Source organism: Mustela putorius, unplaced genomic scaffold (genome assembly GCF_011764305.1).
Source record: "Mustela putorius furo isolate JIRA1106 unplaced genomic scaffold, ASM1176430v1.1 tig00000095_pilon_pilon_pilon, whole genome shotgun sequence".
In the NCBI taxonomy this organism is placed as follows: Eukaryota; Metazoa; Chordata; class Mammalia; order Carnivora; family Mustelidae; genus Mustela; species Mustela putorius.
The window spans coordinates 34,214,066-34,228,904 of record NW_025421280.1 but is presented as its reverse complement, the minus strand read 5'-3'; the positions used below and the strand labels follow the sequence as shown (position 1 = coordinate 34,228,904).

General features: G+C 39.9%; 1 protein-coding gene across 6 annotated transcripts in view; it reads right to left on the bottom strand.

Moving 5' to 3' along the window:
• Positions 1 to 2,850: 2,850 nt before the first annotated feature.
• The window catches only part of ZNF846 (zinc finger protein 846), a 55,877-nt gene continuing 43,888 nt past the window's right edge, over positions 2,851 to 14,839 (bottom strand). For 2 of the 6 annotated variants that reach the window (XM_045084396.1, XM_045084377.1), the window contains 6 exons: positions 12,098 to 12,326; positions 11,558 to 11,646; positions 10,790 to 10,916; positions 10,239 to 10,322; positions 5,910 to 5,992; positions 2,851 to 5,441 (listed from right to left, as the gene is read on the bottom strand). In XM_045084396.1, coding sequence (XP_044940331.1) covers positions 4,302 to 5,441; positions 5,910 to 5,992; positions 10,239 to 10,322; positions 10,790 to 10,916; positions 11,558 to 11,646; positions 12,098 to 12,128 — 1,554 coding nt within the window. In that variant the 5' untranslated portion in view covers positions 12,129 to 12,326 and the 3' untranslated portion in view covers positions 2,851 to 4,301. Of the gene's footprint in view, positions 5,442 to 5,909; positions 5,993 to 10,238; positions 10,323 to 10,789; positions 10,991 to 11,557; positions 14,836 to 14,839 lie in introns of those variants that run through there. The other 4 variants (XM_004781985.3, XM_045084405.1, XM_045084421.1 and 1 more) reach the window with 4 other exon arrangements.

The window sequence follows — 14,839 nt, the reverse complement described above, 5'->3', positions numbered from 1 at the left end:
AAACAGGAAACAACATGTGTTAGAGAGGATGTGGAGAAAGGGGTACCCTCTTACACTGTTGGTGGGAATGCAAGTTGGTGCAACCTCTTTGGAGAACAGTGTGGAGATTGCTCAAGAAATTAAAAATAGAAATTCCCTATGACCCTGCCATTGCACTCCTGGGTATTTACCCCAAAGATACAGATGTTGTGAAAAGAAGGGCCACCTGTACCCCAATGTTTATAGCAGCAATGGCCACGGTCACCAAACTGTGGAAAGAACCAAGATGCCCTTCAACGCACGAATGGATAAGGAAGATGTGGTCCATATACACTATGGAGTATTATGCCTCCATCAGAAAGGATGAATACCCAACTTTTGTAGCAACATGGATGGGACTGGAAGAGATTATGCTGAGTGAAATAAGTCAAGCAGAGAGAGTCAATTATCATATGGTCTCACTTATTTGTGGAGCATAACAAATATCATGGAGGACAAGGGGTGTTAGAGAGGAGAATGGAGTTGGGAGAAATTGGAAGGGGAAGTGAACCATGAGAGACTATGGACTCCGAAAAACAATCTGAGGGGTTTGAAGTGGCTGGGGGGGTGGGAGGTTGGGGTACCAGGTGGTGGGTATTATGGAGGGCACGGATTGCATGGAGCACTGGGTGTGGTGAAAAAATAATGAATACTGTTTTTCTGAAAATAAATAATTTATTTTTAAAAAACAAAAAAAAATTATTTATTTTTTAAATTTCTTTTCAGTTCACTTTAAAAAAAAAAAAAAGGAGGTGGGGGTCTTGGTGGCTCTGTCAGTTAAGCATCTGCCTTCAGCTCATGACCTCAGGGTCTTGGGATGGAGCCCCGCATTGGGCTCTCTGCTCAGCAGGGAGTCTGCTTCTCCCTCTCATTCTTCCTCTGTGCTCTCTCAAATAAATAAATAAAATCTTAAAAAAAAAAAAAAAGGTAGTAGGAGGAGATAAAGCAGAAGAGCCAGGGAGATGGTAGTAAGAGGACTGACATTGCTGGTCTTTAAGAAGGAAAAAAGATCCAGGAAAAAAGGAAAGCAGAAGGGCATCTAGAAACTGGGAAAAGGAACAGATTCACCCCTAGAGCCCCGGGAAGGAATACAGTCCTATTAACATCTTGATTTTAGTTCCCTGAAATCCATTTCAGAGTTCTGAACTCCAAAGCTTTTAAGATAGTAAAGTTTTAGTTGTCTTCTGACATTGTTTGGTAGTTTGTTAGAGCAGCAGTAGTAAACTAATAACACAATGTAAAGCTAGAATATTAAGGTATAGATTTTGAGGGTATAAGAGAAGTATCTATATTTAGGATAGAATGGGTACAGTAGAATAGGATAGACAAAGTATATACTATTTTCTCAGAAATCTATACCAAGACAACCTTGGCACACCCTGTTCTATAAAGCCGGCTTTTTTAAAAGGTCCGCAGTAACTTTTATGATTAAATCCCAACCTCATTCAACTCACCCAAATCAGCATTTGGTAGAGCCAATCAGTCACTGCTCCTTGCCTTGGATTCATGGACATCAGTCTTAATTCTATTCCTATTTTATGGGCCACTACTTTTCAATTCACTCATTACCTCCTATGTGACTCCAACTGCCACAATCCCAGGGCTTGCCAATCCTCAGATGAAATTATCTAACTGAATGGCTTTAAGTGCCATCTATACATTGATGATTCTGAAATACAAGTGCTCAGCCTAGTAAGCTTTTTTTATGTACCAAGAAGTCTGTATATAAGCAGTCCAGTGACTGGTACAATACTACCAACAGAAGCATCTCTCTGTTTCTCAGCCATACCCAATTGGTCTGTAGTTTTTATCCTCACAGTACACAATGTGTAAGAACAATCCTTGAAGAGAAAAAGCCATTGGAGACTGTCCCCTTTTTAACGGTTTTCCCAGAATCCACACTGATGAGTTCTGCCTACTTCTTATTAGCCAGGACTATGAATTATAGTTTTCTCATAAATCCAAGGAAATCTGAGAAGTAGGAATGATTTTTTTTTTTAATTATGTGCCTGGAGATAACCTGGATTCTATTTATAAGGGACAGGAATACTGAGATGACTAAATACCACTTGCCATAAAAAGCCAGAATTTTCCTATAATCAAATACCATAAAGAGCTTCATTTATGACTCACTTGCAAATACACTAGAAAGCAGTATCTAAAAACATTATAAAATGCTCTTACATTGTGAGGGCACCTGGGTGGCTCCATCAGTTGAGTGTCCAACTCTTGTTTTCAGCTCAGGTCAAGATCTCATGGGTCATGAGACTCAACTCTGCATGGGACTCTGTACTCAACAGGGAGTCTGCTTCAAAGATTCTCTCCCTCGGTACCTGCCCCAGCTGATGTGCACACGCTCTCTCTCTCAAAAAAAAAAAAAAAAAAAACAAATACACACACACACACACACACACACTTACAGGGGCGCCTGGGTGGCTAAGTCGGCTAAGTGTCTGTCTTCGGCTCAGGTCATGTCATGGGATTGAGCCCTGCATTGGGTTCCCTGCTCAGTGGGGACCTTGCTTCTCCCTCTCCCTGCTGCTTCCGCTGCCTATGCTCTCTCTCTGTGTCAAATAAATAAAATCTTTTTTTTAAACGCTTTTACATTGACAAATAAATTTCCAAATATTTCATATAGTTCAATGAAGACATATATACAGGGAAGTCTTTAGATATGAACCATAATGAAGACACCATTATATCAAATGAGTATACCATTGCAGAAATTACTTGAGTATCTTTAAAAGCAACTAAAACTTTGTAATACAAAACCACCACAAAAATAAAGGTGCCAGCTGCTTTCCTTGAGAATGAGACACAGAGAAAGGTGACTGCATTTATGTCATTTATTTCAATCTGACCTCCAGGAAGAATTGTCTTGTGTACACTTAAGGAAGAGCAGTACCTGAAGGCTTCCCCAAATTCCTCTCATTCATACTTCATTCCTCCAGTGAGTATTCTGTGAGTCTCTTAATGGATGTGTATTTACCAAAAATCATTCCCACATTTTTACACGCATTCAGCTTCTTTGCAGGGTGGGTTTTCACACGTAGAGTAAAATGTATAAGATGGATACACCATTTCCCATGTATCCTACAACCACTATTTCTCTCCAGTGTAGATTATTTTTACCAATAATTAGCCAAAGCCAAAAAGTAAACACACACACACACACATACACACACACACATACACACACAGAGGCATATCCATTATTTCTAATAGTCATAACATTTTCTGCCTCTGTGAGATTGCCAAAGAATGTCAACAATGGGGCTGTTTTCCCACGTACCTTACCATCATAAGGTTTCTCTTCACTGTGTGTTGTGACTTACTCATTAACACCTGAACAATCTTCAACATTTCTTACATTCACAAGTCTCCCTGCACATGAAGCAATCAATAATTTCTAAAAGCTTTCCCGAAGCTTTCCCATATTTCTTCCATGCATAGAAATTTCTCCAGGTTTTTTTGAATGTTGAGTTCTTAAGATAAAAGAAACAACTGTAGGTCTTCCTGGGTCCTTTACATTTGTAGGTTTTATACCAGTATGAAGTCTCATGTGGCTATTAAGACCTTGACACTAAGGTTTTACCACATTCCTTACATACAGATGATTTATCCCTACTAGAATGAATTATCATGTGCTCTCAAAACCCGTTGTTATATTTTTTCATTAAGATTTTACTTATTTTATTTGACAGATCACAAGTAAGCAGAGAGGGAGACAGAGAGAGAGGGGGAAGCAGGCTCCCTGCTGAGCAGAGAGCCCGACTCAGGGCTCAATCCCAGGACCCTGAGATCACAACCCAAGCCAAATGCAGAGGCTTTACCCACTGAGCCACCCAGGCACCCCTCACTGTCATATTTTAAGGCTATACTTCATTCTTACCTTCACATCACTTTTACAGTCATTTTTTATTTGTAAGTAATCTCTATGCACAACAGGGAGCTCAAACTCACAACCCTGAGACCAAGAGTCGCCTGCTGTACCAACTGTGCCAGCCAGGCCCCCTAACTTTTATGGTAATTTTAGATATGTAAAATTAATGTCAGAGCAACAACAAAAAGGCTCTCCCACATACCTTATAATTGGAAGGTTCTCTCAAGTGTGAGTTCTTACACTTTACATTCTGTAAAGTATGAACAATTACTGCTCTCCCATATACCTTATATGCATGCAAATTCTGCCCCAGGATGTTCCTATCACGTAAGCATAAAAAATGAGTACAGCTTTCTCACACAGTCTTTACTTTCATAAGGTACTTTTTATCCAGATGAGTTTAGATGTGAATACTAAGATCTGGAGAACATTTACAGGTTTTTCCACATGCCTTAGTTCTTAAATGTTTAGCAAGTGCCGAAGACTGAGTGAAGGTTTTCCCACAGTCCTTACATTTATATGGTTTCTCTCCAGTGTGAGTTCGCATGTGAATATTAAGGCACGTGGAGTACCTAAAGGCTTTCCCACATTCTTTACATTTGTACGGTTTTTCGCCAGTGTGCGTTCGCATGTGCATATTAAGATTTGTAGAACGAGCAAAACCTTTCCCACAGTCTTTACATGCATAGGCCTTCTCTCCAGTGTGAGTTCTTAAGTGTGTGGTAAGGCCTGAAGACTGAGTGAAGGCTTTCCCACACTGCTTGCATTCGTATGGCTTCTCGCCAGTGTGTGTCCTGACATGTTGACTAAGCATTGAAGAATTATTAAAGGCTTTCCCACATTCCTTACACACATAGGGTTTCTCTCCAGTGTGTGTTCGCACATGTAAGACAAGTCCTGAGGAGCGAGTGAAAGTTTTCCCACACTCCTTACATAAATATGGCTTTTCTCCGCTGTGAATTCTTACGTGTTTTGTAAGGTATGAAGAGTGAATAAAAGCTTTTCCACATTCCTTACATTCATAAGGTTTTTCTCCAGTGTGAATTCGCATGTGTAAAATAAGTCCTGTGGATCGAGTAAAGGCTTTCCCACATTCCATGCACACAGAGGGCTTTTTTCCACTGTGAATTCTTCTATGATCTGTAAGGTACGAGGAATGAGTGAAGACCTTCCCACATTCTTTACATTCACAGGGTTTTTCTCCAGTGTGGTGTCTCCTGTGTGCCTTAAGGGGTGACTGATTAACAGAAGTTCTCTGACGCTCTTTGCATTCACACACGTTCCCTCGTGTCTGAGTTTTCTTGTGCCCAGTAAGATCTGAAAGCTGACCAAAGGCTTTATCGTGCTCGACACTCTCAGAAGTTTTCTCCCCAATGGGGATTTCCTTGAGCAGAGTACAAATAAAGTTCTTTTTAAAGGCCTTTCCATTCTGATTACCCTTAGAAGTTTTCTGTCTACTGTGAGTCATAAATGAGTGTCCACTAAACACTCTTCCACACAAGTCAGAGCCATATCGTTTCGCTCCAGCATTGCTTCTCTCCTGTTGATTAAGATTTAAATGATAACTAAAGACTTATGCACAATGCAACAGAATTTCTCCCCCATCACAACTTTTATGCATTGGAAACATCATCATAATTGAAGTGGTTTTTTTCCATTTCAGTGTACAGAGTTCCTGCCCTGTTTTTGAGTTATTTTAAGTCAAATAAACAGACTCCGAGGCTATCCTCTACTTTCACAGAGTATCTTCTGGTAATTACTCATACTAAATCATTTAAAACCTAATCCCACTGTATCAAAAACTGGACATCTGAGCTATATTTATGTGGATCTCTGAGGAGAAACAGGTTTGAAGTAGGTTTACAGTGCTCCCCAAATTCTTGACATTCAAAGAAATCTCTTCACAGATTCTTTCTTTGGGTAAATGACATTTATTTCATATCATCTCCATCAATTCTGTACTTCTGGCCCAGGTGTGGAAGAAAGCAATTACTTTTGGATATCTTACCAAATGTATTCCATTTGATGTTTTTTCCAAAGAAATATCCTGAAGGGCTGTGAAAACTTTAGTTTTGAGCTGCAAATCCAATTCTGAAAAAAAGTGGAAAATTTTGTTTCAGAGAAAAATCCTGGGACAAAGTTGTTTAAAAACATACAGCACAGAGAATGACACCACAAAATATGGTAGAGTTCTCCAGGACTCCTTCCCACCAGAAAACAAATAAAAAGCTTACAAAAACTATCAAAATCAACTATTACAGAACTTGGGAATCTAGTCAAAAACTTAGAACTGCCAAGCGAACACTTAGAGAAAAAAGCAGCAGCTACAGTTCACCAAGAGAGTGTGGAAGCGTTTTAATTACCCACCTACCATCCCCACTCCTCAGATCAGCTGCAGTCATGTAGACAACAGGATGCAACCCTGAGAAAGTTATAATTGCTGAAACAAGCACTATGGACTTTGCTCTCGGAGAACTGCCATTGTGCGTTTCCATCTGTCTGGCAGCTTCAAGTATCATGACTGCAAGGGTGTGCCTTTATATCATCGAACTCAAAGAGTTCCCAGAAGCAAGGCAGCATCAGACAACTACTGATTAAAGTATCTGAAGGCAAAGTATTGCCTACAGCAGTCCAAGAACAGGGAAAACATTTGAGACAAATAAAAGACAGCCTGAAAAGCCTTAGAAGGAACAGACTGGAAATGTTGGTATGTGCGGAAATAGGGTTTTGAAAAGCTCAGGTGTTTACCAGTGAATCAAGAAGTTCACATGCACACATGGGGCTGGGAGGCTGGAGAGGACCCAAAGATTTCACCTCTCACTAACCTTCAGCATCCACTCTACCAGGAATGGAAAGCTAAGAAAGAGTTGTACACGGCCCAGCTAAACACTGAAGGAGTGGCCCAACACATAGCCAATCAGCAAAAACTAAAAGAATATTTTTAGTTTTCTTTTCTTGGTTCCAGTTATTCAAGGAATTTCTGTTACTCTAAGATGACCACTAAACTAACAGAACACGGATTTCAGGGACCGCACTAAAAAGAATGAAGAACATACAAAAATAATTTATAAAAACAGCCACAAAACATGGGGCGCCTGGGTGGCTCAGTGGGTTAAGCCGCTGCCTTCGGCTCAGGTCATGATCTCAGGGTCCTGGGATCGAGTCCCGCATTGGGCTCTCTGCTCAGCAGGGAGCCTGCTTCCTCCTCTCTCTCTCTGCCTGCCTCTCTGCCTACTTGTAATCTCTCTCTGTCAAATAAATAAATAAATCTTTAAAAAAAAAAAAAAAACAGCCACAAAACAAACATCAAGAATACACAACAAGCAGCAACAACAAACCCAGGGAGGGGCTGAATCATATTTTCAATTGCCACATTATGATGTCTAAAATTTATACTTCCAACTAAAATATATGAGGTATGCAAAGGAACAATTTAAAAATTAATACAAATTGTTCCTGAAAGCCCAGGCATTGGACTTTAAATCAATTTGTTTCAACACACCAAAGAGCTAACAGAAACCATGGACAAAGAACTAAGAAAACTAGAAGAATTAGGACTCAAGTAAGAGACTGTCAAGTAAGAGACAGAAATTACAAAGAAGAACCAAATAAAATTCTGGAGCTGAGAAATACATTATCAGAAATGTGTTGGAAAAGTGCTCAACGTAACTTGGTATCAGGGAAATACAAATCAAAACCACAATGAGATACCACCTCACACCAGTCAGAATGGCTAAAATGAACAATTCAGGAAACAACAGATGTTGGTGTGGATGCGGAGAAAGGGGAGCCCTCCTACACTGTTGGTGGGAATGCAAGCTGGTGCAGCCACTGTGGAAAACAGCTTGGAGGTTCTTCAAAAAGTTGAACACATAGCTATCCTACAACCCAACAATTGCACTACTGGGTATTCATCCTAAAGATACAAATGTGATCCAAAGGGGCACGTGCACCAAATATTTATAGCAGCAATGTCCACAATAGCCAAACTATGGAAAAAACCTAGATGTCCGTCAACAGATGAATGGATAAAGATGATGTGATACTGGAATCACACACACACTGGAATACTATGTAGCCATCAAAAGAAATGAAATAACCAGAGGGTATTATGCTGAGTGAAATAAGTCAATCACAGAAACACAATTATCATATGATCTCCCTGATATGAGGAATTTGAGAAGCAGGGTGGGGAGTTTGGGAGTAGGGAAGGAAAAAATGAAACAAGATGGGACTGGGAAGGAGAGACTCTTAATCTCACAATACAAACTGAGGGTGAGTGGGGGTGGGGAGGTATGGAGAGGGTGGTTGGGTTATGGACATTGGGAAGGATATGTGATATGGTGAGTCCTGTGAAATGTGTAAGCCTGACGATTCATAGACCTGTACTCCTGGGGCAAATGATACATTATATGTTAATAAAAATAATTAGTTAAAAATAAATAAATAAATGGCAAAAAAAAAAAAACCAGAAACGTGTCGTACAGGAAAAAGGATAGACATATATACAAATAGAATAAAGAATCCATAAGAAAAACCCATACATTTAGAATAAATATATTCTTAACAAGTGTGCCATGACCATTCAATGGGGGAAAGAACAGTCTCTTCAATACACAATACCAGATAACTGGTATTTCTATGCAGAAGAATCAAACTGGACCCCTACTTCACACAATATATACCAATTCACTCAAAATGGATCAAAACCCTAATGTAAAGGCTAAATGTATAAAACCCTTAGAAGAAAACAAGGGGGGGGACGCCTGGGTGGCTCAGTTGGTTAAGCAACTGCCTTCAGCTCGGGTCATGATCCCAGCATCCTGGGATCGAGTCCCACATCGGGCTCCTTGCTCGGCAGGGAGCCTGCTTCTCCCTCTGCCTCTGCCTGCCATTTTGTCTGCCTGTGCTCGCTCTCCCCCCCCCCCGAAAAATAAATAAAATCTTAAAAAAAAAAAAAGGAAGAAGAAGAAAACAAGGGGGTAAATCTTCAGAACCTCAGATTTGATAGTGTCCAGTATTTCTGTTCTTAGACATGACATCAAAAGCACCAAAGAGAACAAAAGATAAATTGAACCCCACTGCAATTTAAAATATACATCAAAGAACACTATAAAAAAAGCAAACTGATAACCCCAAAAATGGGAGAAAATATTTGCATATCATCCATGTGATATATGTCCACTATTAGAGTACAGAAAGAACTCCTATGCTTTAACAACAAAACAAACAACTCAAAGTAAAAAATGGGCGAAGAACTTGAATCGGCATTTCTCCAAAGACACAGAAAATGGTCAACAAGCACACAAAAAGATGTCCAACATCATTTGTTTTAGGGAAATGAAAATCAAAACTACCGTAAGATACCACTTCATACCTGCTAGGATGGTTACTATTAAAAAAAAAGAAGAGGGAGGAGGGAGGAAGGAAGGAAGGAGAAGTGATGGCAGGGATGTGAAGTAACTTCTACACTGCTAGAGGGAATATAAGATGGTACAGCTTCTGTGTTAAACAGTTTGGTAATCCTTAACAAGTTAAACATAAAATGACCATATGCCGCACAAATCTATTTCTAAGTAATAAGTAATAGTCCTGAAACTGAATTCTGTATGATTCTATTTGATATGCACAGAACAGACAAACCTATAAATTAGAAAGTAGATTATTAGCTGCAGGGAATAGGGGTAGAGCTGAAGGGAGACTGACTGACTAATGGTTACAGGGTTTCCTTTTCAAGTGATAAGTGATGAAAATATTTTGGAACTAGAAAGCTGATGGTTGCACAACACTGTGTATGTACTCAATACCAATAAATCATATTTATTAAAATGGTTAATTTTTGTGTATTTTATCTTTAAAAATGGCATATACATATGTTTAAATATGCATGAAACAAGATAAAAAGGTTGAAACAAAAGGGAAGTTGGATTACAAAGAGTACAGCTGTGTTAGGAGTCTGGCAATGGTAAGGCTATGGTGTTAAAATCGTAGGCAATTTCCAAAGCTTAATACTCTGGAAAACTAAGGCTGACAGTGAACAAAAAACAGATAGAATCAGGAAAGCAAGAGAGAAAGCACTGCAAAATGAGCTACTGTAAGTAATGACATTTTCAACTGAGTCAGATAGACCTTTCGGGGAGAACAGAAAAAGGTTGAGATCACTGGAAATTTAAAGGTAAAGGGAGATGAAGGTTCCTAAGCAAACTCAGAAACTGAATGACTTCCTTCTCAGAAAGAGTTTACCTTTGAAAGTTTGCCAAGTGGCATTTCCAAACATATTGTACCTTTCCCAGGCTAGTCACATCACTTGTCACAAAACTGTATCTCATGAACTTACCCTGCAGAATTCCTCTCCCTCCTGTCCTCAGCTCTTCTGCTCCTCCCATTAGAGAGTAGAGATCAGGTTTGCATGATTCATATCCTGCTTACAGGAAGAATATGTAAGGACCTCGCAAGACATGAAACATGGCTCTCTGGATAGGAACCAACACTTTAGCTTCGGGGATTCTGTAGACAGTGAAGTCTCACTTTACAAACGCCAAATAATCACACAAAATTTTAAATCAATGCAATAAAACTATTCTAAAAGGAATAAAAATGTGAATACATTCTTTCTGTGCCCTCAAATGACGAGAGAGCTCAAGACTTAAAAATCGTGTCTGGCTCTCTACACACATTTAAAGTCCTAAGGATTTCAGTCCCTAAAAGGAATAAAGTCATTTATTTAGACAGATCTTCATTTTCACAGGGAATCCTCTAGACAGTAAGGCCCCTGAGGCCAGGGATTACATCTGTCTTGTTTACCACAGTATTCCCATCCGACAGCAAAGATACTTATGAAACATTCATTTCATAAAGAGTTCAGTGAAGAAATGATGCCAACCTTACCTAATATAATGAGATTCTGGTAGTTCTCCAACATCACATCTCTGTAGAGATCTCTCTGTGTTTGATCCAACAAAGTCCACTCCTCCTGGGTAAAGGTCACAGCCACATCCTCGAAGGTCACTAAGTGCTAAACCATCAAATACATACTGGCTTCAGCTAACCACTGTCTTCTTTGAGGTTCTCAGGAAGATGTATGAAAGACTGAGGAAGGTAGACCAGAAACCTACAGTACTCCTGGGACCAGACATCTTCTCTTCTCTACCTACAGATACTGCCTGGTGATCACAGCCAGTTACATGGACTTACCAGCATCACTGACATGTGACTAAACTTCTGTTACCACCACTTGACTATGGTCTCTTTTTGCTTTATTCCTCCTCTATTTATAAGCTACACTTAGCACTGAACACAGTGCAACACTCTGTAAAATCTTCTAACAGATGAATTATTTCCACAATAACACACGCTTTATATGAGATTAGTTACCTTCATATCATTCCTCAGTACCTATCATAACACTCAGCAAAACAACAGGTCAACAAGCATGACTGAGGGTCAGAAAGAATTAGTGAATAGTGGGATAAAAGAATCATATCCATGTAATCCCTATATATTCTGAGATGGCATAAGTCCTGGAGAAACTGACCAGAGACTCATTCCTTAAGCAGGGTCATTAGTTGCTATAAGAAGACTGGGGACATTACAAGGAGATACGGCTACCTAATATATAAGGCTGACATTCTGAAGAAAGATCAACTTTCCACTTACCTGAGAAGAATCCAACAGTAACCCAGCCACCATCTTTGCCTCCTCAATCTTCCCCTCAGGAAGACAGAAAGGGTTCCGAGAAAGATAACCTCAGAGAGAAGAATGCCATGAACTGGGAAGCCAATCCAATTCCAGTAATAACATGCTTATAAGCTATTCCACACCATGCACAGAACATACCACAAACACACTAATTCCATAAACTGGCACAGTGCTGAGTTACCTGGAGCAAAAAATGGTTTTCTGGATCTTGCTACCCATAAGAAACAGGTTAAATATTCTACCTTAGAGTTACACAAATTACAGTAGAGAGAGACAGAGCTGTCTGACACAAAAGAATTCATGAACACGTTATTCTCTCAAACACCACACACACCTTCTTGCCTCCCAAATCCCAGGAAACTGACTTTTATACATGCTCTACTCATTTCCATTGTTCTTCTATGGCCCACTGCACCATCGCTCAGGCTCTGAGCACTGAGCACTGGATCTGCCACTTGTGAAGGAACTACATAAAAAGAAGCATCAATAAGAACTCACCATACACCTGATTCACATCAAGGGCTTCCATCCTGTGATCTGATAGCGTTTCCAAATTATTCCATATCTCACTCTGAAGACCACTTCAGAGAAGCTTCTGAGTTTAAATTAAGAGCTTGATCTCAATTTCTCTTTGAATACTGGAGTGTCTGGGTAACTGGTTCACAATATCCATCATTAAGCAACAGACATTTTCCCTCAATCATCAAACACCACTCTCTAGCCATCTCTGTGCAGATGAAACATGTGACAGCCATTAGAAACCCGAATATCCTACCATGCAAATATTAATGCCAACCTCTATTTACTGAGGACTGTTCTACAATATATACTGTTATACATATATAACTCCTTTAACTGCCCTAACAACCCTCCAAATTGGGTATTAATAACTGTCATTTAATAGTTGAGAAAATGGAGGATCACACAGTATTAATAGCTGTCTCAAGTCACCCATCAGAAAAGCCAGGCAGACACATACTGGAACGGCAAGAGCCTTATCTCCTGTGGTGGTTGTTATTCCTGACATGACCAGAATTCAGTCCACATCCTCTGCTAGGCATAATGGAGATGAGAAATACAAAAGGTTTCATGAAATGAGAAGTCCCTCTGAATACCCCTGTAGGAGCTTTGTTGGATTTGGAAACTTTGCCACCTTCTGTCCCTTATTCCTTCATTCAGTTAGCAAATACTTAGTACGGGTCTTCCTTCTGCCAGGCCAGGTACAAGGCAATGAGAAGGGAACAGTTTTTAGGGATCTCACAGTTCAATCTGGTAATGCAGGTAATAAACAGATAATCATCAGTTGGTGATATGCAGTATAAAGAATCAATCCCATTAAAGTATAAGGAGTACTGCACATATACAAATATACTCCTGATACAGAGACAAGGCTAGTTAGAGGTAGGATAAAGACGGAACTGGGAAATAATCACTTCAGAAGCCTGTGATAATTGATACCTCACTTGCTTCAAAAGTAGTGCCCAAATTTTGACCCAAAGACACCCAACCTTGAAATATCATAATTTTAGAAAAACTCAAAATAACATTTCTCATGCTAGCCACTCCAACAGCATCTGAATCATGTCACTGGGTTGTTGGTTCTTTTTTTTAATGTTGAAACTAAAGGCTTTCCATATTATCTCACAGTTAACCACAAAGACTAGTATATAAATATATCGTGCATTGTTTCACCTTTTCTTATTATTGATCAGTTCTACTTTTTTCCATCATTAGTTTTATTTTTATTCACCCTTTCAATACATTTTCTTCTACTTCTTTATTTCTTGCTCAATCTTATGAAGTAGCATGCTTAGTTCCACTTCTCAAACTTCTTTTATTAAACTACAGCACACATACAACTAAGGGAGGCAATCATGAATAAAAACCGCAATAGGGTATTAAGAAATGAACAGCCCCATGTAACCATCATTCAGGTTGAGAAGTAGAACACATCCAAATCCAGCATCTCAGACATATTCCTGGTCTTTCCCAAATCACTCATTCCATGCCTCCCAACTACATCCACTATCCTGACATTTAACACTCTAGAGTGTTCTGCCCGTTTTTGAATTTTAAAGACAGAGTATCAAACAGCACGCATTCTTTTATGTCTGGCTTCTTTCATTCAACATTATGTTTTGTGACGTTCATCCAAGTTGTTGCATCTGTACTCCTTCCTTTTACTAAAGAGTATCCCACAAAAAATATATGCTACAATTCATCCACTCATCCTTTGATCAACTTTGGAGGATTTCCAATTTAGGGATATTTCAAATAATGTTGTTACAAATAGTGTTTATGTTGAATTGGCAGAAGTGTGTGTGTACTGGTGTGTAAGTTAGTTGATATACTTTGAAAATGTGTTTCCACTAGCAGTTATGCACATCTCACTTGATACATTAACTCTTGGCACTGCCATTTTTTTTAGTTTTACTTTTATTTAGATATTTAGTGTGTGCAGTAGTATTACACCGTGGTTTTTATTTGCAAATCTCTGGTTGCTAGTGATCTGAAGTATCTTTTCATGTATTTGTTGTCTATTTGCATTTTTTTCTTTTATTAAAGAGCCTATCCAAACCTCTTGCTCATTTTTCACCTTGGGTATTAATTTGTAGGAATTATTACATAACTCCTTTGTTCTTACGTGTGAGGCAATTAACCAAGTACTAAAGGTCGAATATCATGCCTGCAAATTATTTTAATCTTATTTTCAAAGAGCTTATCATAAACATTTAACTATACACATGGAGAAAGATGTAGAAAGAGGTACACTACGCATGCAAAATACTAACAAATGGTCAGTGTGCGACAAGGGAACACCTGAATAATTCGTCAAACGTCAATAATGGGTGCCCACAGCCAGAGAGAGCATTTCCGTCCACTGCTCACCAGAACCTCCCGCGATCCCCAGGTCAGTGAAAAGAGGGCACTGCGGCCGTTTTCCACCACTGCGTACACGTTTCTCCTCTGGAGAAGGGGCAAAGCGGTCTGGTAGCTTTGGAAGAGGAGCACACCGGAGGGAGAAGAGGCCCTGCCTCCTCCGCGGTCCCTGAGCCACGACCCCGCCCCCAACCCGCGCGGGCGGAGCCGACAGAGGCTCTCGGAGAGACCCGGGCGGCCTCAGTCCCTCCGGCGCTGTGTGCCGGTGGGGAGGAGGAGCCGCGACTCCCAACCACCCCCAAGAAGTTCGAGACCCCCGAGGCTGAGCGCGTTGCGGGAGGCCAGCAGAATGGAAAACTC